Here is a 26,658-nt window from a genome sequence, read left to right as displayed (position 1 = left end):
ATGGAAAAAGCAATTGCCATACATTGAAAGCGACCGACCACAAGACAGAAAAGTGTTCCTGAAGAGCCCACAAGGGGAAATCATTTTCCTTAGCATCTAAAACTCCTTATCCTCTAGATGGTATATTCTATCACACCCTTCAGGTTGTACTGTGCCCTCAAGGTGCTAAGGTATCTTAACCTCACATCACCCAACTGTTCGACTCCCTCAGACCAAGACAAAGTGCTAACAGAGTACACTGAATTCTTTCTTGATTAAAACAGTACTGTCTGTCCTGAAATGGGGCAAAAGAGCAAATCAGAAGAGCATCTCACTGGACAACAAAACTCCCAATTGATTGACGATGTTCTAACAGCTCTGTATTATATTCACATTAGAATCTGCCTCTCTGGTTTTCCTGTCCCTGTCCATTACCTTTTTAAAAAAATAATAATTTATTGAGGGAATTACTATATGTCAGATCCTGTGTGATGCATTTCATTTGCAAGGTGCCCTTCCATCTACGTGTCCACATGGAGAACGTGTTCTTCTCTACCATCCTTAAAGTATCCATCTTAGAAGCAGTAAGTATTTCTTTAAAAACAGGAACATCTGGGAAGGAAAGAAGTCAGATACAACAAAGAAATGATTAAAATCAGTCCACCCACTTATGAGAAGAGAAGGGTGTTAAAGATCTGAACTGCTGCGAAGGGTGGATGGTAGGAAACCTTGATGTTGTTTCATCACCTCTGCATGATCCATGACAACGGTTAGCCTTATCATTTTTGGACCCTGACTCCAATAAAAACCCATAACTACAATAAAAGAACACATATAATAACTGTGCAACTCAGCTGCTCTTCTAAGAAGTTGATTTGGGAAACAGTCTCTTCCGTCTCTAAGTACCGAAGACACGCGTACGGTTTTGATTTCGCTGAGGACTACCTTTTTGTTTTTCCTTACGCTCTTCTCTAAACCTTCACTAATCTATCAGATATCACAGTTAATAGAGGCATCAACTATACCTATTGGGGTTCCTGGGTCCATCTGGAAAAAGGTGGTGAGGATTTGAGTCTACGTTTAAAGATCTGAAAGAGCCAGATCACCCCGAGGAAGAATTCTGCTAAATAACTGTTTTTCAGAAGAATAGTAAGAGTAGCTGAACAGTTAACAACTTTCCCCCATTCCAAAATCAAGGATATGGTATATAATTGAGACAAGGCCTATAAATGTTTGTGCTTCCATGTGGGTAAAGTGATGGAACTGTGCCCATGATAGGGAAATGCATTACCTATTCCAGATCACTCTGGTCCTAATGGGGAATTTTTCAAGTGGTATGCTGAAATTATTAGGAAAATGTCAACGTTCCTTTCTAGCAACAAAGCGGAGGTAAAAGCACCTGAACTCACCTGACAAGCATGCTACAACAAATGAGGGATTCGGCACGGACAATACTCCAGAGGGCTCTAGGTTTTAGAGCCACCCTGAAAACACTGCATCAGTCCCAAAAGCAGGCTCCTCCCCTGCGCTACCAAAAATCCTTCCTGTCTCACCACCTGTTCCAGCCACATCAACCAACTTCCCCAATTCGTAGCTAATTAGCATCTTGCTCTGAGTTTGCCCCGTGTGCCTCACAATTCCTGACGACCTGGAGGAGGATGCACAGGCACAAATCAGAAGTGTGGAGAGTTAATGCTCCCAGGGCCACACTGCTCAACCGAGAATGAGAGCAAATGGGTAAACATTTTCTCCTTTTACTTTGGGTGGAGACATATTCATGAGGTACCTCTGAAGGCCCAAGTGTGAACGAGCACCATTAACAGTAGTACTTCAGTAATTCATCTTTGTGCTGGTTTCCCCAGGTCCTTCACTCCTACTCTGGGATCTACCCGAACTAAGTACCTTCATGAAAGGCACTGTCTCAGGATCTGTTTGCAGGAGGACCTGGGTTAAGTCATCTTCCCAAAGATCCTAAGATAACATAGTATCTGACTGTATCAAAATGAAGGAAGAGATAAGTGACATAATTCACAGTAAAAGGAAAAGATAAATGTTTAGGGAAAGAAACTAGGAAAGCACAGGAAGGCTAGATCTTTCCACCCAAAAGAATAGACAGCCCATGGAGAAGCTATACTCATCAGAAAAATTCTGAAGGGTTTAACTTGTAGCCCTTTACTTTTACCACCAGGGCTTCTATTCAACAGAGACGCAGACTATACCTCAGAGCTTCTCACACACTCTGGCCATATGTATCTCTCTCAGCTAGAAAAAGGGCACGTAGCCCATACTGCCTTCTCAGCTCTTTGAAGCACGCTTCCTATCAGATCTGAGAAGCAAGCTCAAGTAAGCAAGAAGAGAAGAACTGTCGGCCTACTGTTAGTCACCTCTTCAACCCAGAAGGCATCATGTCCCACCATACGCCTGACTCTGATCAGCAGAGCCCCTGATTTCAATACTGGTTTCACAAGTATCGTCCTGAAAGGCTTCCAGGAAACAGACCCAAACTCCATCAGATATATCTGCATAGTTTAACAGTGACTGAAAATCCAAGTTGCATAATCCAGGACAGAGCCAAGTGTAACAGTGAAAATGTATCCTTACACATACTGTTGAGGTTGTCTTACGCCACATTTGCTCTCATTAAGCAAACTCTGCACAAAGCATTCATAGGTGATGGGTCTGAAATCTTTTAGTGGTTACTGATTCACAAAACCACAGAAATACTACATATTCTGCTAACAGCCAGGGGATGCTGCCATGGCATCATAATCACTGTTGAAATGGAAATGTGCAGCATTCCTATGAAGATAAGAGAAAAATCTTTAAGGTAATATATCCAAATAGCTGATTTGTCAATTTGGAAATGTTTAACATCAACATAGACCAGTAGAGAAGGAAAAAAACATCCTAACCGTTTAGGGCAAAATAAAATCACAATTAAGATTTTATGATACACATTCCTAATTGCCCTGTGCATAGTCCTAAAAGGACCCTGTTCTAAATCCATTCTCTAAATGAGATTAAGTAGAAACAACAAGCCATCAGCCTGCATTCATAAAAATAAATCAAGAGGGAATTACCTGTGACATTTTTTTCCCTGCAATTCCTTAGCTAAATTATTGGACACCACTGTCAAGTTCTGCTAAAGAATAAAAGAACACCATGGAGTAGGTAAGCAACCTGAGAGCAAGGTCAATAAAGTGCACAGCTTTGATTTAACTTCCCATAAGCAAAGTCTTCATTTGTAGACATAAAAAACCCAACTTCATGGAGTCTGGGGGGTGGCAAACTAGGAGAGTAGGCAGGGTAAATAAGGGGAAAAAATCCCAAGCAAAAGTTCTGAATCAAATACTAAATAATGACACTAACAATTTTCTTCTGCACTAGGATTCTGTTTAGCTTTTTAAAAAAGTGTTTCTGTTTTCTACTCTCTAGCTGACAAGAGTACTTTCCATTTCATACAAAAGATAACAAATGTTCCTTGCATGTGTTAGACATGGACTTATATGACTAATAGTTATAAACAAAATTCCTTTGCACATCAAAGAAAAAAAAAAACTTTGTTTCTTCAAGAAATTCCTAATGGCTTCATTTGTAAGTAAAACTTTCTCTTTATTTGAGACCCAGTAGCACAGCAGAGTATAGCTGCAAGACAGCAGGTAGCTCTCATAATGAACTTTGCACAGTTTTGAGAAAATAATATCTAAAGGCAGTTCCTTCTTCAGGGTCAGTCGATTAGTGGTTCAACAAGAATAAACTATCCAGGGAACATCCTGAGATTAAAAAAAAAAAAACCAACCCCACACAACTGGAGGGGGGAAAGGAGGAACATTCTTGCTAATTAAAATTTCCAGTTCCTATGGTCCTCTATATTCACAAACCCCAGTCAAGAAAGGCCTACAGGATCAGGCCTGTACTAAGAAAAAGTATACCATCATCACATTAATTGTATTATTACTTCATAATTCTAACTAGCCAGGTTTATATAGAGGAGATTAAATAACAAGATAACCTTATAAACAATGCTCATTTCATCAGTGTACCAAATAAGTTTGACTTATATCCGTGACTGTGCTTCTAATTAATTTATGCATCCACATGGTTTAATTTACAGACACCCACACTAGGGTAGGGACAGCTATTTTTTTTAATGTCTTGAACTTTGTTACGGGTTCATGTTTAGACTTCCCGATGTTGCTGTTTTAGTTTCCCCACACTTCATTTTTGAAGTGACTGTTAAAATACCTTGCATTAAAGTTGAAGCATGCAGAAAGAAAATATTTGATCAAACTCAATACCTATCTCCCTTGCCAACTTTCATATGCTTAATTTTAGTTGGTACAGCTTTACTCAAACTTACAACCAGATTTGCTCATTCCAAAGTTGTGAACTTACCTCTTCTTACAATATTCCCTTTGAAGCCTTTTGGATATATAAGTTCATCTCATTACAGCATCAATCCTAAACTCCTATATTTGTTTTAATGCATTTTCTAGTGACTTGGGGGGGGGGGAAGGCTGTTAATTTTTAAAAACATATCATTTCTATTAACATGGGGGGGCTTGGATACCTTTTGTAAAGTACACTCCAGAATGCTGGTTTACAATAGCAGGTATCGCAGAAATGAGAAAAATCCATAGAGGGGGGAAAATTCAATTCTTTCCAATTCTTTAACCAGAAAGATAAAAACAACATCTCTGAATCTAGACCCAATCACAATAAGCTATCAGTGACATGATGGTAATGCCAGCACTCCATGAAAACCCTTAAAAAATAACAACCTACAGGAATATCCTGGTGTCAGGATTAGTCCAGTTTAGTCATTTTACAACTTCCACGGATGGTTTCAGTGTAGGGGTGAATCAGGCAAGCAAACAGGTTTTTACTTGTCTCTGATATAAAACTTTTATTTATATATTTGATCAATGTTTATTTGTAGGACCTTAATACAATAACAGATGTCAGCTACATTATCTGTTTTTGATTATAAACTTCTAGAGGGCAGAGACCCTGTCTATTCAGCTCACTTTTTATAGGATGCAAACACAGTACCATCCCAAAAAGGCACTTAAAGATGGTTTTTATAATAACAATGATTTCAAGGGGACTTGGTCTGCTTCCACAATCCATGAAACTCCACTGGCATGTACTGAACATTAAAGAGTAACAACTTTATATTCTTGGGTAACTCCATTCTTCAGATGTCAGAAATGGAGAATTTTTACTAACTATGTAATTTGGGGCAAGCCTTTTAAAACTTCTGGGCCTCAGTTTCCAAATCTATAAGATGAAGACATTACATTATATAACTTCAGATGATTTCCAGGTTTAAATTTCGAAACCACATGAAAAAAATACTGAGTCCTAAAGAATCTCACACACAAACTGAGGTTCCATTATCCACCCAAACAAAAGTTTTTTCTTTCTTTTGCGGGTGGAGGTAGAGGGACTAAGTGTTCTCAATGTAAATTATATATTATGCCTAACTCCAACAAAATATTCAAACAGAACATCACCAGTTATTCTTGTAAACAAAGAAAATATGTGAATATGTATGTAATGAGATATATGTTGTATGTATATACAAAATCCATATACATGCACACACCCCCAAACACATAATTCTCTCTACTGAAGCCAAGAATTAAAATACTTCCGTGTTTTCTTGTCTTTTTCTTTCTCCCTCTACGAAGCATCTATGAAGCTATTATGACAAAGGAACTTACATAAAGTAAAAATAAGCTTCTTATGTTAATACCGACGGTTCCCAACATGAACAGCTTAGGTTAAGCTGGTCACCTGAAATCTAGATAATATCCTCTCATAGAAACAGTGGTATTGAGACAGGATGAAAAATGCACTTCTCAGGCCATTCAACCAACATTTATTTAATCTATAATGTACCTGAAATATACGATTCAAGACACAGAATTTACAAATTTACTACTACTTAAGCAGACAGTGAGAGTAATAACAGCAGAAGAATAAAGAAGGTCCCCCAAAATGTAGGGGCATCCAGTTCACACACCATCAACATTACAAGGTGTAGAGTGGGGGCGGTGGACTTACGTTCATGAAACTGCTTTTTATCTGTATTTACTAAAACACCTGCAAGAGAAAATGTCAAGCAACTACTGAGTATACTATCATTTTCTTTTTTTAAATTTAACTTTTATCTTATAATGGAGTGTAGTTGGTTTACAATGTTGTGTTAGTTTCAGATGTACGGCAAAGTGATTCAGTTTTACCTATACATATGTCCATTCTTTTTCAGATTCTTTTCCCATATAGGTTATTACAGGATATTGGGTAGAGTTCCCTGTGCTAAACAGTAGGTCCCTGTTGATTATCTATTTCATATATAGTAGTGTGTATGTTAATCCCGAACTCCTGATTTATCCCCCGCCCACGTTTCCCCTTTGGTAACCATGAGTTTGTTTTCTATACTATCATTTTATTTGTTTTGAGAAACAAATAAATGTTCTACAGAATGCAGTGATTTCTTCCAAGTAAAGAAAGAAAAACATAGGTATCTTGTTCAAAATTTCCCACGTTCACCTTGCATTCCCTATTCTTGAGAGGAGAACGGTAAAACTTTTTATTTAAAGGTGAGTAACATTTAAATAGTAGAGATGTGTGAAATTTTCAGGAGATTTATTCTTAATTTTTACCTGCTTAGCCAACAGATGCTAGTACAATTTATACATTTATATAATAACAATAACGCAGTCACATCACTATTTACAATGTGCTAGGCACAGTGCCCCCCGCACACATCATCTCCTTCAATCCTTCCAACAATGCCAAGAAGATAGATCTGAAGAACGTTTAAGTCTTCCTACTCTATTACATGAATTAAAATGAAATCCAAAGATCCAAACACACAAGGAGCATCATCCTAACGACTGGTTACTCTATTAGACATCAGGAAACGCAAGTGTTTTGATTTGAATGTCTTCCTTCTATGAGGAAGAAGGAAGATGGTGACGCAGAACCACAAATTTCTGGCTTTCATCGACAACAATTCCATTCAAGCGTCCAGATAAAGGGATAACTTAGTGAGTAGTCTGCACTCCTTTTAAAAAAAAGCTAATCAAGGTTCATTCACATTCCTTAAAAAAATCCACCAATGGTCATATACAAGTTTAAGTTAAAATGCAACCTAGGGCTTCCCTGGTGGCACAGTGGTTAAGAATCCGCCTGCCAATGCCAGGGACACGGGTTTGAGCCCTGGCCTGGGAAGATCCCACATACTGCGGAGCTACTGAGCCTGCCCTCTAGAGCCCACAAGCCACAACTACTGAGCCCACGTGCCACAACTACTGAAGCCCGCACGCCTAGAGCCCGTGCTCCGCAACAAGAGAAGCCACGACAATGAGAAGCCCGCGCACCGCAACAGAGTAGCACCCGCTCACCGCAACTAGGGGGAGCCCGCGTGCAGCAACGAAGACCCAACAGAGCCAAAAATAAAAATGAATAATTTTTTTTAAAAAAGCATATTAATCTTTTAACTAGTAGCAGGAAAACTAACACTATAAATGAAAACAGAATTGCAGTTCGTTTCTTTGGAGGATGAAGAATGAGAACAGGTTGTAAAGAGAAAGGATAAAAATAAGTGAGAATAAAGGAAAAGAGAAAATGGAAAAGGAAAAGACAAAGGAGATACACAACACGGGAGAGAGAAAGGCAATGAGGTAGCAAGGGGATGGACAGGGCAAAGCGAGATAAGACACAGCTAGCGATATGGCTTTTGTCCAAGGCTTGCCAGGGCTCTGGACCATCGCCTCCGCCTGCTAGAGGGATGACTTCTCCGATGGTTTTAAAAAATGCTTCCTGTATCTAAACAGCCTCATTTTATTTTTCAGATTCCTGTGTTTATTTTTAAATAAAAGTTCAAATTTGAAGACTCTGCTCATGGATAAAAGGAATGACTTTTATTTTAGAAATGTACTTTGGAACCTACACATCATTGCTCAGTTTAGTGCTCAAAACCTCAGGGATGTCCCGACATTCCAACCTGACAGTCTTGCCTTTGTAAAGAAGTGAAGACTGCCTCTTTCCACTGTGCCTGAAAATTACACTTGAAGTCAGTCTTCACTGATGATGCAAAGCCTTAAAAATACGTTCATCGGTTGAAGGAGTCATCTATCACCAAAGAGAGCTGTTTTCATTCTGAAGAAAACAACACAGATGTGCCCAAAGTGCTGGAAGCCTCAAAGGGACGTCCAAAGTTGGTCATCGGAGAGAAATCGTCCTCCAGCCTGGAGTACGTAGGCGGAGCAACAGCACCCAATACTGACTCAAAGCCAGAATCTATGGAAAGGCCCACTGTGCATCAATTCAGCCCGGCTTAGCAGACTAAGAACCCCGTCCACCCAACCACCTTGGCCCGAAGGCTTGCTTTTTTAAACCCATCCACCTACCCGTCCTCTCTGTGCTCCAATAAACCACTGGTCCTGACTATCTCTCTCAATACCTTAAGAATCCTTTTACATAAAAATTCATGGGGCTTCCCTGGTGGCGCGGTGGTTAAGAATCCGCCTGCCAATGCAGGGGACACGGGTTCGAGCCCCGGTCCAGGAAGATCCCACGTGCCGCAGAGCAACTAAGCCCGTGAGCCACAACTACTGAGCCTGCGCTCTAGAGGCCACGAGCCACAACTACTGAGCTCACGTGCCACTACTCCTGAAGCCCGCGCGCCTAGAGCCTGTGCTCCACGACAAGAGAAGCCACCGCAACGAGAAGCCCGCGCTCTGCGACGAAGAGTAGCCCCCGCTCTCGGCAACTAGAGAAAGCCCACACACAGCAACAAAGACCCAATGCAGCCAAAAATAAACCAAATAAATAAATAAATTTATTTTTAAAAATTCATTAAATACTGTACCACTCTCAATAGACTGATACTACAAACTGTAACTCTATGAAGTGGTTCAACACTGTGTCATCACCACACAGCAAGCTGTTTCATTGACAGTATCTCTTTCACTTCTACTCATGAGCTAATATAATTCAATTGTTTTTAACTGCACACAGGCTGCTAGACACATGTGCGTGGCAAATGGAATCTGAACTTAGCTTAACAGCCTCATTTATTCCTGATGGTTTAAATTATTTCATCACAATTAATGACACCCCCTCAGCTTCCTGTGCAGCATGGCCAGATGTTCAGAGACCACAAAGCCACTCTCCTCTTTGACGGCTGGTGACAGGTCGTCCTCTGAAGGATGTTCCCTAGGCACTCGGGCTGGATGGCACCTCCAGTGCTTAGCACCTCTCTGCCTCCCGGGCTCTAACCATGTAGAAGAAAAGGCAGGAAGGCACAAGAGACCAGCAAATGCGTTAGCGACAGCAAGTCCCAAGACGCGACCCAAACCTGAAGGGACCTGGTGCCGCCACAGGAGCCCCTAACCTTGCTGTCTCGTGAAAGCACTCTTCGCCTCCACCTTCCCAGCCACTGGCATCCACTGAGGGCCTGGCCTGCTGTCAGTCCTCGGGCACCGTCGAAGGACAACAAAAACATCAGTTTTTCCACAGCGATCCTTGTTGGTCACGGTAATTTTGTGTTGGGGGTTGTTGTTTAAACTTACTCCCCCCATCAGGATCACCGCCTTGTCTTCTAAGAGTGAACGGTTTCTTCAAGTACAATTCTTTTCTCTCCTGTTCAATAGACACTTCCCACAGAAACATGCAACATTTTGGCAACTTGTGGTAAGCAGTTGTGCCCCTTATTCTCTGTTAAGCTTTACTAGGGTATAATCTAACTGACAGACAAAAAGTAACAGACATTCCATGTATACATCTTCATGAGTTTGGCTGACCTCTTTTTCCTAGGCTTAAGTAGGATTTCTTCTTTTCAGGGGCTGTTGGCTTTTTGTTTTCGTTCTTGTTAGGTTTTGTTTGCTGTTGCTTTGTTATTTTTTTTTAAAAGAACAGAATGAAAAAGAGACCACATTTTTCCTATTTTGAGTCTCACATGGGCAAGCCATTTACTTTCTTAACAGTAAAAAAAAAAAAAAACACACACAAATTTTCCTCAGAAATTCATAAATAGTAATTATCTTACATTCATCATTTGAGATTCACACACAAAAAAATAAATTTGTATAATGACAGGTAGCTAAGAGGGTAGCTGAAATAGTAAACAGGCTAGCACTTTTACAATAAGAATCCAATACTACACTCTAATTTGGAAAACATTTCCATCAACTAGGGAACATGTGGCAGACATTTTATGGATTATTTTTTAAATGTTAAAAAAAATTAAAATGCTGATCTTATTCAGGGAGTAAGGGGCCTCTTCGTTTGCCAAAAAGTGTAATAGGAAAACTGCAAGGCCACCTGTGTCAGCCCACCCTATAGTATGAACACAAGCTATAAGAGCACTTTGGAAAATATTTGTAAACTAAGATGAGAAAAAAAAAAAAACCAGTATCAATACAGATTCCAAGCAGATGCAAAAGGCTTCTGTGCATGTCAATGATTATGTGTGTGGCCTACACAGGCTAATTTCAGATACCTTCAAAACTCACTATACGTTCTCTTTTATAAGCTATTTGGGATTAAAACTAGGACCTTATCCATAACAACTTTAACAATGGACACAAATACAAGGTAAGCTAACCAAGCCGAACAAGTTGAATTTTCTCCCTCCTGGATGGCTTTTTAGATCTTAAATGACTACTGAATTTTACCAGACATGCTACACTTACTATTTTGACAGTTGTTTATTAAAACTACTTTCCTAGGAAGTCCATAGAAACCACCAGCCTAGTTTTTATCAGAATTGAGACGATCAGAGAGAAGCTGTGGTGATGGTATACTTGCAGCAAGCAGACAATAGGAAACTCTTAGCATTCCCAGAGTTGCATCAAATTTTCCATGGACCGAAACTAAAATGAAATCGTTCAATTACTGAGAGGTAGATAAGTAAAATAAACAACTAATTTCATACAGTGGAGTTGGGAGAAAGTCATATGGACCTCATTGTGTTGTCTCCAAACACATTTTATCGGAGGGGAAAAAGGAGCTGAATAAACTTTAAACTCTCATGTAGGGATGTATTACTTGTGTGTCCCTGGCAGATGTGGAAAGGAGATGAAATGGGCAAGGGAGAATCAAATATCCCATCGCTGCAGGTTTGCTGAGGGAAAGAGCACTGCAAAGATCTCACATCTGGCAATCATTTGTCAATAGCTGGAAAGAGAACGGCAGGAAACTTTCTGGCTCTTGGAGAAGATGAAAAGACAAAAACCATGTGTCACACACACACCCACACTCTCTCTCTCTTTGCAATGGTACAATGACTACTACACTTATTCTCCACCCCTCCTTTCCCCTCTAAATTTAATGATCTTCAGATATACTCGACTCCATGGTCAAAAACATGCAGTCACTTGACTTGTTAAAGCTGCAGTGTATGTACATTTTTCAAATAAACCCCGGGGCTGATGTTAGAAAATCAAAATCAGTCAAGCATAGACCGCCTGGTACTTTGGGCAGGAATCCTTGTGGTTTAGTCAATAAACAGAATCTGAATGAAAGACACCACAGTAACTAGACAGTAACGTTTTGAACAGTTCTTAACCTTAAGGGGGGCTCAGGCCGGCGGGTGCGCTAGTGACTATGGACATGGCTACCAGTCCCCTTGGACGGCTCCCTCTCCCTGTGACAGGACTGTGCTTGGCACAAGGTCATCTGCTCTTCCTAACACACACACTCAATAAAAAAGTAAACTTGTATTTGAGAGATGCTGGGAATAAATTTGGGGAGGGAACAGCTTGTTGCTGTTGTTGTTTAAAATATTACATCTATTTAACAGGGTGGGAAGGGGGAAACCTCAGCTTCCGGGTGTCCGTATAGATGATAACAATATAGAAAATTGGTTAGCTTCATTATGAATTCACAAAAATGACCAGCTTTGCCCCATTAGGTTTACCATGTAATAAAAAGTTTTCAAGACAACCCACACAAAATTAATTAACTTCTCCCAAATCACAGGAATGTAAACCTGTTCGTGGTGATCGATAGACTTCAATGGGCAGCTCTGCTTCGCCCTTATGCTGCATTTAACTAGCAGCCGCCGCTGTCCCTGTGATTCTGTAAGTGAATGCTGCAGGTTGTTTAATAACCTGGCAAATTCACAGTAGCTTGTCAAATTATTACAGGAACAGTGTCATCACTAAACAAGCCTGATCACGGTTAATTACAATGTAGACTAGACAGCAGCCACAATTGTTCATTAATTACAGGAAGCAGCTCATTTAAATTGTATGGAAATTTACATTTGCACCCCAGTATGTCTGGGGAAAAAAAAGTGATCCTTCACGAGTTCATAGAAGAAAGGAGTCTGTGGTTTATGAAATATCACAGTAAATTGTGTCTAATCGGGTACTGAAATATTGGTTCATTATTTACTCTAATTTTCTAAGCACTTTAGTGGTGAAAAATACCAAGTCAAACCCCACATCTTGAATTCCCAACCAGGAAAGGAACTGTGCTAGGCTAACTGTAACAACACATGATGAGGCACAGTGAGACTAAAACAGTCACTTTTATGATTAAAAATAAAATATTTGGGACTTCCCTGGTGGTGCAGTGGTTGAGAATCCGCCTGCCAATGCAGGGGACACAGGTTTGAGCCCCGGTGTGGGAAGATCCCACATACCACGGAGCAACTAAGCCCGTGAGCCACAAGTACTGAAGCCTGCACTCTAGAGCCTGAGAGCCACAACTACTGAAACCCGTGTGCCACAGCTCCTGAAGCCCATGCTCTGCAACAAGAGAAGCCACCGTCACGAGAAGCCCATGCACCGCAACAAAGAGTAGCCCTGGCTCACCGCAACTAGAGAAAGCCTGCGCGCAGCAACAAAGACCCAATGCAGCCAAAAATAAATAAATTTATAAAAATAAATAAAACAAAATAAAATATTTAACAGCAATTAAGGGAGGTCTAAACTAGAATAACAATCTACCATAAAATAATTATATACGAGGACAATTTTGGGAGCCTATGCATCAGTTAACCTCCAGAGCTAAAAAAAGTACAGAGTTTCATATGTACTTCAAAAGCCACTGAAGAAAATTAAGACAGTAAATCAAAGTCTGGATTTCCAGCTACTTTTCTAAAGCAGGTATATTAACACAAAAAAGACAGCAGATGCCCTTGCAAAAGTCAAGTCATGCTCAGACTTCAACAATGACAGTCATTCAAAACCAAGGATATATTCATGAAAGAGTGTCAGGGATCTTGGGATTATTAAATGATAAAGTTGCTAAGTCACCTGAAATTTTAAGGATTAAAAGGAAAGGGTTAAAAGAAAGAAGGTAAGAAGAGGAAGGGGCTCCATCAGTCCTGAGAATTCATGTCAGGTAAAAATATAAAAGTAAACCAGATATGGGTACTGTGTGTCTAAATGAAAATCCTTCACAGAAAAGGATATAAACAAGCCAGAGCTCCTAAATCGAGGTGTACAAGAGATTATTCTCAGAATCAAGAGGCCAAACATAAAATCCTCTCATGGTTATAATGCCTGGCCCTGGGGGAAAGTCTGAGATCCAAGAAGGAAAAGTAAACGACGCTGGCAAGTCCTATGATGAGTTCCCCGGAGTGCAGAGTTGGACTAAAAAATAAGAAATGGCTCACTTGATAGGAAAAAAGAAAAAAAAAAAAAAGACCAGAACACACATGCCATGGCAAAAATGAAAGGACTCTAAGCTACTCTTGGAACTGTTAGCTGGTGAAGAATATATTAAGTGTCAACTTTATTATGATGGACATAATATGAATATGTACCAGATATTATTCAAGTGTATGGAAGCCATAATTAGAAAAGAGAAAGAAATGGTTCAAGTGGGTCCCAGTTAATTCACCAATGCTTTGTAGTTGACTATCTTTTCACATATTCATCTTTTCCACTCAGTCCACCAAAATGCTATTGCAATGAGGAATCCAATAAAATGAGCACTTTCTTTTCTTTGCCCAGTAACTTGGTCTTCTTTGCAAGGCCCTCGCTGAATTGTCAACTCCACAATCTGTTTAGCTACCTACGACCACGGTTTCACTACAACATGTAAATATACATTATCTCCCTTGGTATGTCGAAGTAAAGTGCTCCATTAGCCTCTTTCAGTTTTATTTCACGCACCCACATCTGCAAAACCCATCGCTCTTTGCTCCATAACTCAAGGTTCAAAAACAGATTATCCAACAGGCACCCATGACAGACCATTCCAGGTGACGTGTTTGAAGAACATCACTCGTCCTACCCGAAGGGGTCAAGGATCAGACTACTCTTCACAAAAAGTCTTCCATCACTCTGCATATATGTGTCACACACAAGCTGTGCGCTTTCTAAAACTGGGAAACGCATGATCATGTCTCATACGTGCCACACCTGCTTTTCTGTTGTATCATAGCCATATGTCGCCCAGACAGTACCAGCTTGTGGCACCGCTGAGCTCAGGTGGCCTTCCCTAGGCCAAGAGCAGGTGTGCAAGAGATGGTGTCCCCTTCAGAGTATTACAAAAACTGAAACCTCCTCCGACCACCATTTCTGCCATCACGCCCACTGTGAAGTCAATTTTTAAAACTATTCTCTTTTCTCATTTGGGGTGTCTAAATCAGTTTAAAAAAAAAAAAAAAAAAGTTTTAACACTGAGCTCACTATGCTCATCCCCTAAGTCTTAAAATTTAGAAAATGACGCCAAGTAGAGGCCCTAAAGAATAGTATGGGTTTGCCCACGCAAGGGGGTGCCATCCACATTGAAACTTCAGCCTCCAACTTTGCATCTTTGGCACACACATTCCATAACTATTAACAGGTACCTGGAAGTGGAGATAGGCCTTTGGCCAGGATGTCATATTTATATTTTTAATCTGCAATACACCACACTGTTTCTAATTTCTCAAGACCACACAACGAATTCCAAGTCAATACTTTCACGAAAAATGTGCTTTGTAAATAAACTTAATATTACACCAGAGGACGTATCTCCCAATCTATGAAGGAAGCTACTTATCATTAAGTCCTATTTTTCTAATACAGCGCCCAGCTGAACGGCTTCCATTCTCCTGAGCTGGGAGACCACAATGCAGGAAACATGACTGGCTCCCCAGGTGTCCCCAGAGCCTAGCATCATTCTTAGCAGTCGATAATGATGATTTGAAAAATTGAGAGCTAAGATTTCCTGAGTGCCTGTTACGTGCCAGGTCCTGTGCTAACTGTTAGGCATGTGTTAGAACATTTAATCCTCATTCACCTAGTGTGGGAAATCTCCATTTCATAGATGAGAAAGCTAAAGCCCAGTTAGGTTGAGGGACTTGCCAAAGATCTCATAGCAACTGTGTCAACCTAGGTAGCCAGCCTTCAGAAACCACGTTCTTATTCACTGCAGTACATACTAAGTCTTGATTTCTTGAGTGAGTAAATGAATGATCTCTACTTACATACAATTTATCCTGAAAAGGACTTTTTGCTGTACAGATGCTACACTGGGCCCTCTGTTATACCTGTCTCAGCAGCTGCCTGTCTCCTGATGGCATCTGATGTATCTGCACGGCCTTCAGAGACCACTGTTACTGTCACACCACCCCCAACTGATAAAACAGTAAGACTCCAACCTGGACTTCCAGCCTCTGGTCTGGCTCCTCCAGGTTTGGGCAGAAGTCTGCACCCAGCACTCTGCCAGCACATGCCACTGGAACCTGGGGGAATACGGCCAAGTTAGATGCTGGCTGTGGAGGCTGCTGCAAACTGTACACAAACACACTTGACCCAGGCAGAAGCAGGGACATCCCAACTGCAGTTCTGAAACAGAACGGCTTCCATCACGGCTTCACAGGTTTTTGACACTCAGTAGGTCAAATATATTGTAAATATCACACACCCAAGGTTATTAACTACCAAAAGGTAAATTCTAAAAGGAAAAAATCCACATAAATTTTATTGCCCCTTGTATCCACAGCCAAAGCAGGCACTTAATATCTGTGGACTGTAGAAGGAGGAGAGAAGAAGGAAAGTCAAAAGGAAGGAAGGGAGGAAATGAGGGAAGGGAAAAAGAAACAGAATCTCTGCTTGAAATTGGTGACTTTTTTTTCTCTTTTCATTTTCTTAAGTGGAAGTTAAGAAAACTGCATTCTATAATGCCTAAAGTTCCTTTGCACGCTTAAAATACCAGTTCAAAAATTTTTTTTTCTATTCCTGGCATGGGCTAGTATTTATCAACATGTATTATTTACTTACTGTATTTGAGCTACATTTAAGAGGCTCATTTTACGTCTGCTCTAACACTAAAAATAACAAGAAAGCTATGACTTAGTAAATGTTTCTCTGTATCTAGAATCCTACAACGAAAGCCGCTAAGATTCCCTTTCAAAACTAAGCTACCTATTACAACTAGTTACTCTCATCCTGAAATATTACCTACTTACTAGTCACATGCTTACTTCATTTTAAAATTTTTAAGATAAAGAGAATTTAGATTCCATTGAAACCTGTTTTCTGCTTTTTAAATTCTTCTCTAAATCTCTACTCAGTATTTCCAAACACATACTACCTTCATTAATCATACAACTATCTATGTGTATCAGAATCTCAATCCATCAATCAGCTTCATCTCACCTGTATCTTCTTTCCCTCTCAAAGCCCTCCTTTGGTATTTTGTTTTATTTATTTTTTTAACTCCAACTGGGATCATCTGTGCCAATCAATTTCCTTTGTTCAGAGATCAGTTTTCAGCCAAGCATGCTGTCTTAGAAGGTATTTCCTTCTTTCTTTTGACCCACAAATCTGTTCACCTCTCCAGATTTAAACAATTTTCAATAAACTCCACTTTGCAAGTTTCCTAGTGAATATAACATATATATTTTTAAAAAGTCAACTCTTCAAACATTTTTAGGTCCAACTTTCCTATTCTTTTCAAGTGTCTTATTCTTTCTTCCTGCCTATTTCCATAAAGTGACACCAACAGAATATCAGCTGTCTTTGAAATTAACCACTCTTTACCCACAAATTTCTTCACCTGGAGCCTGAGAAGGAAAGGAAAAGGAGGTTGCATTTACTGAGCACTTGCATTGTGCCAGTCACCATGTGGGTAACTTACATCGAGATTAACCCTTTTTTTCCTTTCAACCATCTTATGGGATCTGAGCATCTCCATTTCCCAAGAAAGGGGGAGCTTTAGAGTAGGTAAATAACTAGCTCAGGGGCACATGCTAGAAAATTACAAAGCCCAAACTTAAGAAATGAGAAAGAGCGAGAACATATTTCGAAGAAGTTAATGAAAAACATGGAATAGTTGCTTTTAGTAGCATCCATTCTAGAGGCATTTGTTGATGTTTCATAGGAAAGACATTACGAAGAAGACAAGGAAATGAAGAAAGTGTCACAAGAAATCAAGACCTACTACTCGCTCTTTGGTCTGGGACAACATCAGCAAGGTTTAAGGGGATTTCTCCTCTAACTTGAGAAATGAGAAAGAAACGGGTCATGGAGAGGAATAGAGACACTGCGTCTGTGTTGTGTCACCCACAGAACAATGCTGATCCCACCCCACACTGACACATGGTGAGGGCACCAATGAGTTGTGCAACAGTAATTCTCCCTAGGGTGCACGAGAAGAATTGGGGAAAAATTACTTAGAATACTCCATATCAAAACAACCCCCCCAAAATTTCCTATAAAACCTTAATAAACGTGACTACTTAACTGATTACAGCAGATAAGCCAGAATGCATATGTTGCAAATTAAGTGTAAATAATACTTTATTTCATGTACAACAAAACAATTGCCACTTACCTTAATATTAGTTGACCATGTCACAAAGTTTCTAGTTCCTTTTACCCTCACAGAAGGCATTTCATAAACACTCTCAAGAGGAATGGAGAAAGTTAAACAACTACAATTACACTCAATTACAACCTCAAACACTTAGAAATACACAGTTGCTGAGAGAAAACAAAAAGGTCTGTGAGTAAGTTGGAAGGAAACTGTGCCAGGCTACTGGAATGTTTCAGCTATCCAAATCACAAAAAGGAACTAGGAGGAAAGCGAAGAGTGCTCTCCATCTTAGAATCCTAGGATTTCTGAGCAGAAAAGAAAATCCTTCTGATCTGTGAAAACGGACTACCTTAAAGATGAGAAAATTGAGATTTGAACCAAAATCCACATGGTTTCACTCATGAGTTCACCATCTAACAATACTCCCCCTATGTCACCCACCACAATTAGAGTCATCAATTATCAGCCAGAGAAAAAGTATAAGGGAAAGGCAAGCTATATCTGTTTCCAGTTCATCAAAATGTCCCAAGGAAAATACACAGGATGTAAAAGCTTGATAACCTAATTAGGTATAATTCAGCACACCTAGACAATTAGGCCTTTTGATTCAAAAGCCTTAGCAGTCAGCCAACTATCTATAAGCAATCAAAAAATGCCTGACAGAAACAGCAGACCTAAAAAATTTTTTTGGCCGTGCCCCACGGCATGCGGGATCTTAGTTCCCCAACCAGGGATCGAACCCGCGCCCCCTGAAGTGGAAGTGCAGAGTCCTAAACACTGGACAGCCAGGGAATTCCCTTTAACTCATTATTACTCCATTTTAAATTAAGATACTAAAATAGGATGTGTACCTTCTGTTTTCAATGGAATTGAAAATTCAAATTGATTTGGAGAATTCCAATTTTATCCTCTTGTCTTCGTGCTAGTGTTTAGTGTGCATTTCAACATCATACTTTAAAACAAAGTTCTACCGTGATTTTCATAAAATGTTCACTGTGATTTTGATCTCTGAAACGTAGTAGGACTAAGGGGACATTTTATTTTTTTATTCTTTGTTGCATCTTTGTATACTTTACTCTTAAAGTAATAAAAACATTTAATTTAAAAACAAAGAAAAAAACTAAACTGATCAGCTAGTATTTCTAAACAGTAGGCTGCAGGTTTCATTATGGGATGGTAATCGTCTAGAACTCATCTAAATTTCATTCGGCTGGTGCTATAACAGGAAGTAAGAGGCCTTGAAAGGGACCCTCTAGAATCCCCCAGGGAAGCTAGAGCTGAGTGCATATCTACTCTCCTGTAGAGACCTCAAAGGAATCACGGTGTGCGAGAGAGCTATTTACAACTTACTTTGTGTATAATCAGCAGAAACAAAAGATATGACAACAAGCATAAAGGCCTCTCTCTCTCTCTCTCTCTCTCTCCTCTCAGGAGAATTCAACAAGGGAGGGCCAGTGGGCATTCACTTCAGTGTCAAAAGGGCTTCCAGAAAACATATTTTCCGTGGGGCAGGGAGGAAATATGGCAGGCTTCCTACACACACACACACACACGCGCACGCGCGCACACACACACGTTCTTTGTTTACTGAGATCATACATAAAGACTGTTAGGGACCAGATTTCTGAAAAGAAGACATAAAAATCTCCACATTGTAAACGGGAGCTACCGTTCAAAATACTTGAATAAGGTGGGTAAGCAACAAATGAAGAAAGAAAGAGAGGCAGAAGTGATAACTTGGGAGGAGAAACGTGTTACCACAAAAAGGTGTTATAGAATCTGGGGTGCTTCTTGAAAAGCCAGGGCCCATTTGAACTTTAATTTTATTTTTAAACATTAAACATTCAGGCAGGCATTTGCCTGATAAGCACTATAAAAAGTCAGAGCCTAAATAAATTAACTAACTTCCATGCCATCTCAACTCTTTGGTGAAGGTGGCCGTAAGCCCAGAGCAGTTCTGAAGTGTATGTGTTTTGGTAGCTTCCATCTAGCAGTGAAGGTATGAGGGAAAGGATCTGAACCCAAGGAGAACTTAGAAAAGAATGGAGACAGAGAATTGGCTCTAAAATACAGAGAGAGGGAGAGAGAGAACCCCAAAAGAGTCCCATGAGAGGACTCAGGGACATGGCTGGGTACAAGCTCTGTTACATTCTAAGCCAGAGAAAAGCAATAACAGCCTCACGTCAGTGGTTAGATGATACCAAGCAACAAGAGGAAATACTCAGATAATGCAAAGAATTCAGGAAGACCATTCAGTGAAATGGATTTGAAAATAAGCTAGCCAGGAGCACTTGTGACAAAGAGCAGATAAAGAAATAAATTAATTACCCAACACTGTAAAGACAGGGATGTATGTGAAATGCAGTGCAGCAAATAAGTGAGAGGAATAAATAGAAAAATAAGGTGAGCTAAAGTTCCTGGATGTGCAGATAACTTCTATCTTCATTTTTCAGGTGACGATTTAACTAAAGACAACATTCCAGGCCTAAGCCTTCCCAACCATGGAGCCCCAGGCCTTAGCCGCAGAAGGGCCACATATACAGAACCTAAAGCTTAAGAATGACAAACACCACTTCACGATCAGAAAGGAACTGCTGAGTCAAAACAGTGTTTATGCAGCTGCCAATACAGAATGGCCAGAAATATGCGGGTTCTTACAGAGGCCTTAGATGAGGCAGGGTGCTGGAAGGTGAGAGGATGAGCAAGACGTTGCAGAAGAACTGAATAGCACGGTGGACGGTCCCCTCTGAGCCATCCCAGAACAACGAACTACAGGATCAGGATGGGAGAAGAGAGAACGGAAAAGGGTTAAGGATGGGATTCTGCCACTCAACAGGCTGACAGACACAGAAGACTACTGGTTGGGGGTGGGTTGCAAAGCATCTTCACAGGAGCCAGGAACTAAGTGAGGTTCAGTCTCTTTCTGCCTCGAGGGCTGGTCCTCTTGGGGGAGCTAGGGCCCGGGCCCTGTGATGGGAGCAACCACTGCAGGTACAATTACAGGAGATTTTCAAAGCCACAAACAACAACAAAAATACCTTGTTTTAATACTGTGAAAGGCAGGATAAAAGATAAACATCTCTCTTCCCTGGTGACACCCTGAGGAGCCTGATGGACCATGAATAATGCTAAAATTACACAGAATCTTTTTTACAGAGCCTCAAAGGGCTTTACACAAAATATTTATTAATTCCCCTATCAGACAAGTAAGGGGTGGGGAGGAAATTTCCACCACACTCTTTTTATTTTTAAATAAGAAAACTGAGGCCTATCACTATGGTCTCCCCTCCACATTTGATAAGTTGGACAGAACTGAAATGAAGACGTAGTCCTCTGAACTACCATGCTAGTGCTTTACTAGAAAAGTCTCCTACCATTTGATAGCGTTCACCTATTTCTCCACTTCTTGTTTTATGTGGGTTTTAGCACTGAAGAACATTAGGATGAAGTTATTTGCACCTATGCCATGGATGGACTTTATACTCAAGAAAGAAAAGTACAAAGTGAGATTATTTCCAACTGGTTTACAATCGTTCTTGTCATTCAGCACGTTGGAAATTGAACACCCCAGGTTGTTGTTCATGGGCGTAAACATCGCCAAGTCTGATAACTGACATTAAGTGAAATTTCAAATATATGTATGTATATATATGCCCAGATAAACTTTCTTTCTGCCCTCAAGTCTCACCTCCAACTATCCTAAAGGCAGGTAATATGCAACGATCACTGGCTTTGGAGTAAAACGTCTGTTTTTAACCCCAGCTACAGTACCTTGTGAAGTTGGTCAGCTGATTACCAATTCAGAGCTTTATTTGCTGTATCTGTAAAATGGGAGTAATTATATTTACTGTGTAAGGTTGGCAAGGTTGAAGGAGATGACACAGGTAAAACACCTAACTAAGCAGGCTGTAGGTACACAGCATAGGTAATGATACTTCCCCAGATATCTCCCTCTGCTCCCCAGCACACCATTCCCATCAGGGCTGAGAAGTTTGAGACAGTGAGGGAAGGAATTTGGTGTGTGTGTGGGGGCGGGTGGAAGCAAACTCAAGTGTCAAAGGAATAATATAAGCAATTAGGGAAACTGAAAATTATACCTATTCAATTGGTCTCAATTAGGGGCCAGCTCCATCAACTTGTAGACGGCTTCCTAGAACACTGTGTTGACGAAGACTATGAAGATGTGTCTGGGCTCTGAGAGAATGACCACAAAAGTCTTCTCTGGGGGAAGTAGTAAGAAGAGATACATTTCACTCCCTGCCACTCCTGCCCCTGCCAAGGCTTTCCCAATGAAAACATAGGCAATTTTCTGAGTTCTCTTTCATGCTGGTGGCTTGACCTATGAATTAAAAGTAAGGAACTTCCAACACACACGATTATACATAAAATAGATAAACAACAACGACCCTCTGTATAGCAAATGGAACTATGTTCAATATCTTGTGATAATCTATAATGGAAAGAATGCGAAAATCAAGGGGTGTGTGTGTGTGTGTGTGTGTGTATAACTGAATCACTCTGCTGTACACCTGAAACACTATAAATTAACTACAGTCAAAAATAAATAAATATAAGAGGAAAAAGTAAGGAGTTTCCAGGGAGCTCGTGAATAAAGTCTGAGGAAGCCCTACCCTTTTGGAAAAAAATAAACCAACACTAGACAGCAAACTGATAGACAACCAACAGTCTAGGTCAGTGGTTCAAGGTGTATTCTCAGCCCAGGAACATTATTAGCATCACCTGGGAACTCCCTTGAACTGCATCTGCAGCCCCACCTGAGACCTACCTGTGACAGACCCCCTGTGGGGTACAGCCCAGCCAGGTGTTTTTACAAGCCCTCCAGGTGATGCTGATAAGCATGAAAGTTTGAGAACCACTGGCCTAAATAAACTTGAAAATCAAAAAAGAACTGGCAAGGCAAAAGTTTTCTAGATGATAATTTAGTTTTAGAAGAGACATGTCTCGGGGGTGGGGGAACAAGGGAAGAAGGAAGAACAAAGAAGCAAACATCAGGGCCTAAGATCCAGGATCTCCCAGAATCTCACTCTGTGAAGGAGAGTCGGTATGTCAAGAAAAAGCCCAAGTGAGCAAGCCGCATTAGGAGCAGTGGTATGGGCAACTCCACAGATGCTGCAAAAATGAGAAGGAAATAATGTGGGGATAGACAATAGCCTTAGCACTCAAACTAAAAAGCACTTTAAAAGGACCCATGTCACCTTGAACTCAGCCACTGGGTTTGCTCCACTCAGCTTGTCTCCCTGATTCTTCACAGAGATCAAGAATGAGGATGAGGGCTTCCCTGGTGGCGCAGTGGTTGAGAGTCCACCTGCCGATGCAGGGGACACGGGTTCGTGCCCCGGTCTGGGAAGATTCCACATGCCGCGGAGCGGCTGGGCCAGTGAGCCATGGCCGCTGAGCCTGCACTCTGCAACGGGAGGGGCCACAGCGGTGAGAGGCCCGTGTACCGCCAAAAAAAAAAAAGAATGAGGATGGGGACGTCCCTGGTGGCGCAGTGGTTGAGAATCTGCCTGCTAATGCAGGGGACATAGGTACGAGCCCTGGTCTGGAAATATCTCACATGCCGCGGGGCAACTAGGCCCGTGAGCCACAACTACTGAGCCTGCGCATCTGGAGGCTGTGCTCCGCAACAAGAGAGGCCGCGATAGTGAGAGGCCGGCGCACCGCGATGAAGACTGGCCCCCGCTTGCCGCAACTAGAGAAAGCCCTTGCACAGAAACGAAGACGCAACACAGCAAAGATAAATAAATTAATAAACTCCTACCCCCAACATAAAAAAAAAAAAAAAAAAAACGGAATGAGGATGAATTTGGGACTTCCCTGGTGGTCCAGCAGTTAAGACTCCATGCTCCCAATAAAGGGGGCCTGGGTTCCATCCCTGATCAGTTGCAAACGAAGATCCCGAGTGCTGCAACTAAAAAGACCTGTGCAGCCAAATTAATTAATTAATTTTTAAAAAAAAGAATGAGGATGAATTTATCTCTAATGAGGGGAAAGAGACAAATTTCAAGCCATGATCACCAAGAATTTTTTTTTGAGGGGGTGGCATTTTTTAGAAAGGAGTTCACTTTGGAAGAAAACAAGTGCATTTCACTTGATCTTACTTCATCAAAGGCACAAAATGGGGGTTTCCCTGGTGGCGCAGTGGTTGAGAGTCCGCCTGCCGATACAGGGGACACGGGTTCATGCCCCCGTCCGGGAAGATCCCACATGCCGTGGAGCGGCTGGGCCCGTGAGCCATGGCCGCTGAGCCTGTGCATCCAGAGCCTGTGCTCCGCAACGGGAGAGGCCACAAAAAAAGGCACAAAACGGGACAAATCAATGGGGCTGTTTTTCCCACCCTAAATTTCACAACACTGAAAAGGAATGAAAAAGGTATATGTGAGAAAGCAGAAAAGGGAGTTTGAGGAATGAAACATGGTAGAAGAATGTGTCACACTCCAGACAGTGAGAGAACAAATATTACCCTCCTAAAATTCAACATCCCACGTTACCTCTTGAACCACCTACATTAAACCTATTATGGAAAAAGAAAAAGTTTAAGTTGCCATACAAGGAGCAGTTAAACTAGATTTAACGCACAGCGGTTGTCTAGAGAAGCAGATTCCTCTGGACTAGCCTCTTGCCCCATTTGACGTGGGTTAGACTTATTATGAAGAACGAGACTGAAGGCAGGCCACAAATGGTACCAACAGACCAGTGGAATTCCGGGGTGCCGTAACCAGGAGAGCTGGCAGGGAGGCATCACCACACTGCCAAAGCGCACAGTGCAGTACGCCCAAGATCAATGAAGCAACGTGCTTCTCTCTGCATGCAAAAGCTTGAACATAGGTAATGATAAGAGAAGAAAGGAAACGAGAGGGCAGATTCACCCCTACTGTTCCCTACCAAAAAAACTTTCCCAACTCAAACATAAGTCATACTGTGCATTGCACAATCGCCCCTCCAAACTTGCTGAGGACCCCAGACTAAAAAGAGAAAATGCACAAAAGCACACGAGTTTGATTTCTTTGGGAGACCCACCCTCCCCGCTTCCCAATCCTAGATCAACTGGGGTGAGATCTAAGGAAGGTGAAAAGCTGTACACAGTATTCTGTACCAGACAGGTAACAAGGGAACCTAAACCTCTCCCACCAATGGCATCTCTCTGTTACTGAGGGTCTCAGGAAGTAGTGAGAAGATAAAGTAAAAGGGACTTCCTTACACTGTCCTTGGGGATCTTACAAGGTATTTCTTCAAACTGAACATACTTTACTCCTGAAATCTAGTGGCTTTAGAATCTAAAAGAGGCTTAGTAGACAATAGAACACTTTATACATGATAAAACACATGGTTTTCCATTTTGTGTGTTTTTGATATTAGTAGTCTCAAATAAAGATAGAGCTGTTTATGTCAATGACTTATCATGATAAGAAATGCTATAAAATATCATTTTCTCTCTACATGCTCTCCTTTCAGATGTGATGCTCTCCCCTGGTTTCATCTGCCACCTGTATGAGAACAATGCTCCCCAATCCCTATTCCTTACCTCTCATGTGAGCTCTAGTCCTGCACTTTCAAGCTCCCACTAGAAATTTCCAAGTATCCAGTTAACACCTCGAGCTAAACAAGCAAAGCATATGGGTTCACTGCTATCCTTTCTTTACTACAGCTCTACCCTGACTTGGGTTTTTTTGTTTGTTTGGTTTTTTTTTTTTTTTTTTTGCATTATTATCACCAGAATCCCATTAACAAAGACTCAGAACCATAGATCATGATTAAAAAGCCTTCTGCTTATTTCCCAAACCCAATAAACTCTGAAAGCCTGTCTATTTTTCCCTTCCCGTCCCCTCAGCTGTCCTCCCACACACCTTCCAGATCATTTCTCTCCTAGATCATTTCTAACAAGACCATGCTCAGACCCTTGCCATAACCCTTACGTGATTGATAATCCCAACTTTATCGCTCCACACTCGTCAACCAGGGCCACATACCACCCCTCCAACTGTCAAACATATTCTCCTAGACGATGTTTAGAGTTCCCCACAAATTACCAATTAACGAAGTTCCATCCAGGCCCTCTACAACCTAGCTCTGCCCTGCCCGTTCCAGCTTCATCTCTCCTCCTCCTTCATTGACAAATACGTAACAGAGTCTAATTAGACTACCTAATGTCTCTTGCTTACTGCTTTGGGCTTTCCCAATTTGACACAGTTCTCATACTGCTCTTTTTTTGGAATACCCTCCCCTGCACTAAACTTTTGAACACCTCTGCATTTCTAGATGCCACTCCTTCCACAAAGTTTCCTGATACCCCCAGGCAGAAGAGATCTCCTTCCCAGCATTCTACCACTGTTAGGCCCGTCAGCACTATACAACGGTAGACTTTAAATACACTACATGTTTTCCTCTTTAAGGGCAAGAACTAACTTGCTTCTCCGTTTGTTTTTCCCCACAGCACCTACCAAACAGCTTTACATACAGCAGATACTCAACAAATGCGTGTAAAATAAATAATAAATAAATCTCTTAAAAGTCACAGTGGCACCAGTGAACCAATGTTACAAATAGAGTGATTTTTAACTATATCGTTATTCCACCTGATCCTCAAGAAATACCCTTAGGGCAGTTAGGGGCCAATAATTCCTATTTTATAAAAATTCAAGATGCAAGGAGGTTGCTATTTATGCACAGAGCAGTCTTCTGAGTGTAATTTAGCCTGTAAAGGTCCCGTAACTAATTCAATGTCACCCTGTTGATTTGTGGCACATTTCTGCTGAAATACTTCTGTTGCTAACTTTCCTTCTGGCTTACTTCAGGATACCTCGAGAACCTTACCCCATCAAAGCAATCTTCTACAGGTAAGAAAACGCACAACATCTCCTCTAAAATCTAAGTTTTAGG

The 26,658-nt window shown here is 41.0% G+C and overlaps 1 protein-coding gene across 3 annotated transcripts in view; it reads right to left on the bottom strand.

Moving 5' to 3' along the window:
- BNC2 (basonuclin zinc finger protein 2) overlaps nt 1-26,658 on the bottom strand; it is a 296,481-nt gene that overhangs the window by 231,465 nt on the left and 38,358 nt on the right. The window contains exon 3 of one of the 3 annotated variants that reach the window (XM_065878632.1): nt 15,599-15,682. The exons of the other annotated variants lie outside the window; for them this stretch is intronic. Coding sequence (XP_065734704.1) covers nt 15,599-15,682 — 84 coding nt within the window. The remainder of the gene's footprint in view (nt 1-15,598; nt 15,683-26,658) is intronic. 3 annotated transcript variants of the gene reach the window in all.

Source organism: Phocoena phocoena, chromosome 6, assembly GCF_963924675.1.
Source record: "Phocoena phocoena chromosome 6, mPhoPho1.1, whole genome shotgun sequence".
In the NCBI taxonomy this organism is placed as follows: Eukaryota; Metazoa; Chordata; class Mammalia; order Artiodactyla; family Phocoenidae; genus Phocoena; species Phocoena phocoena.
The sequence above is the reverse complement of the archived record's forward strand: the minus strand, read 5'-3'. Positions and strand labels throughout refer to the sequence as shown.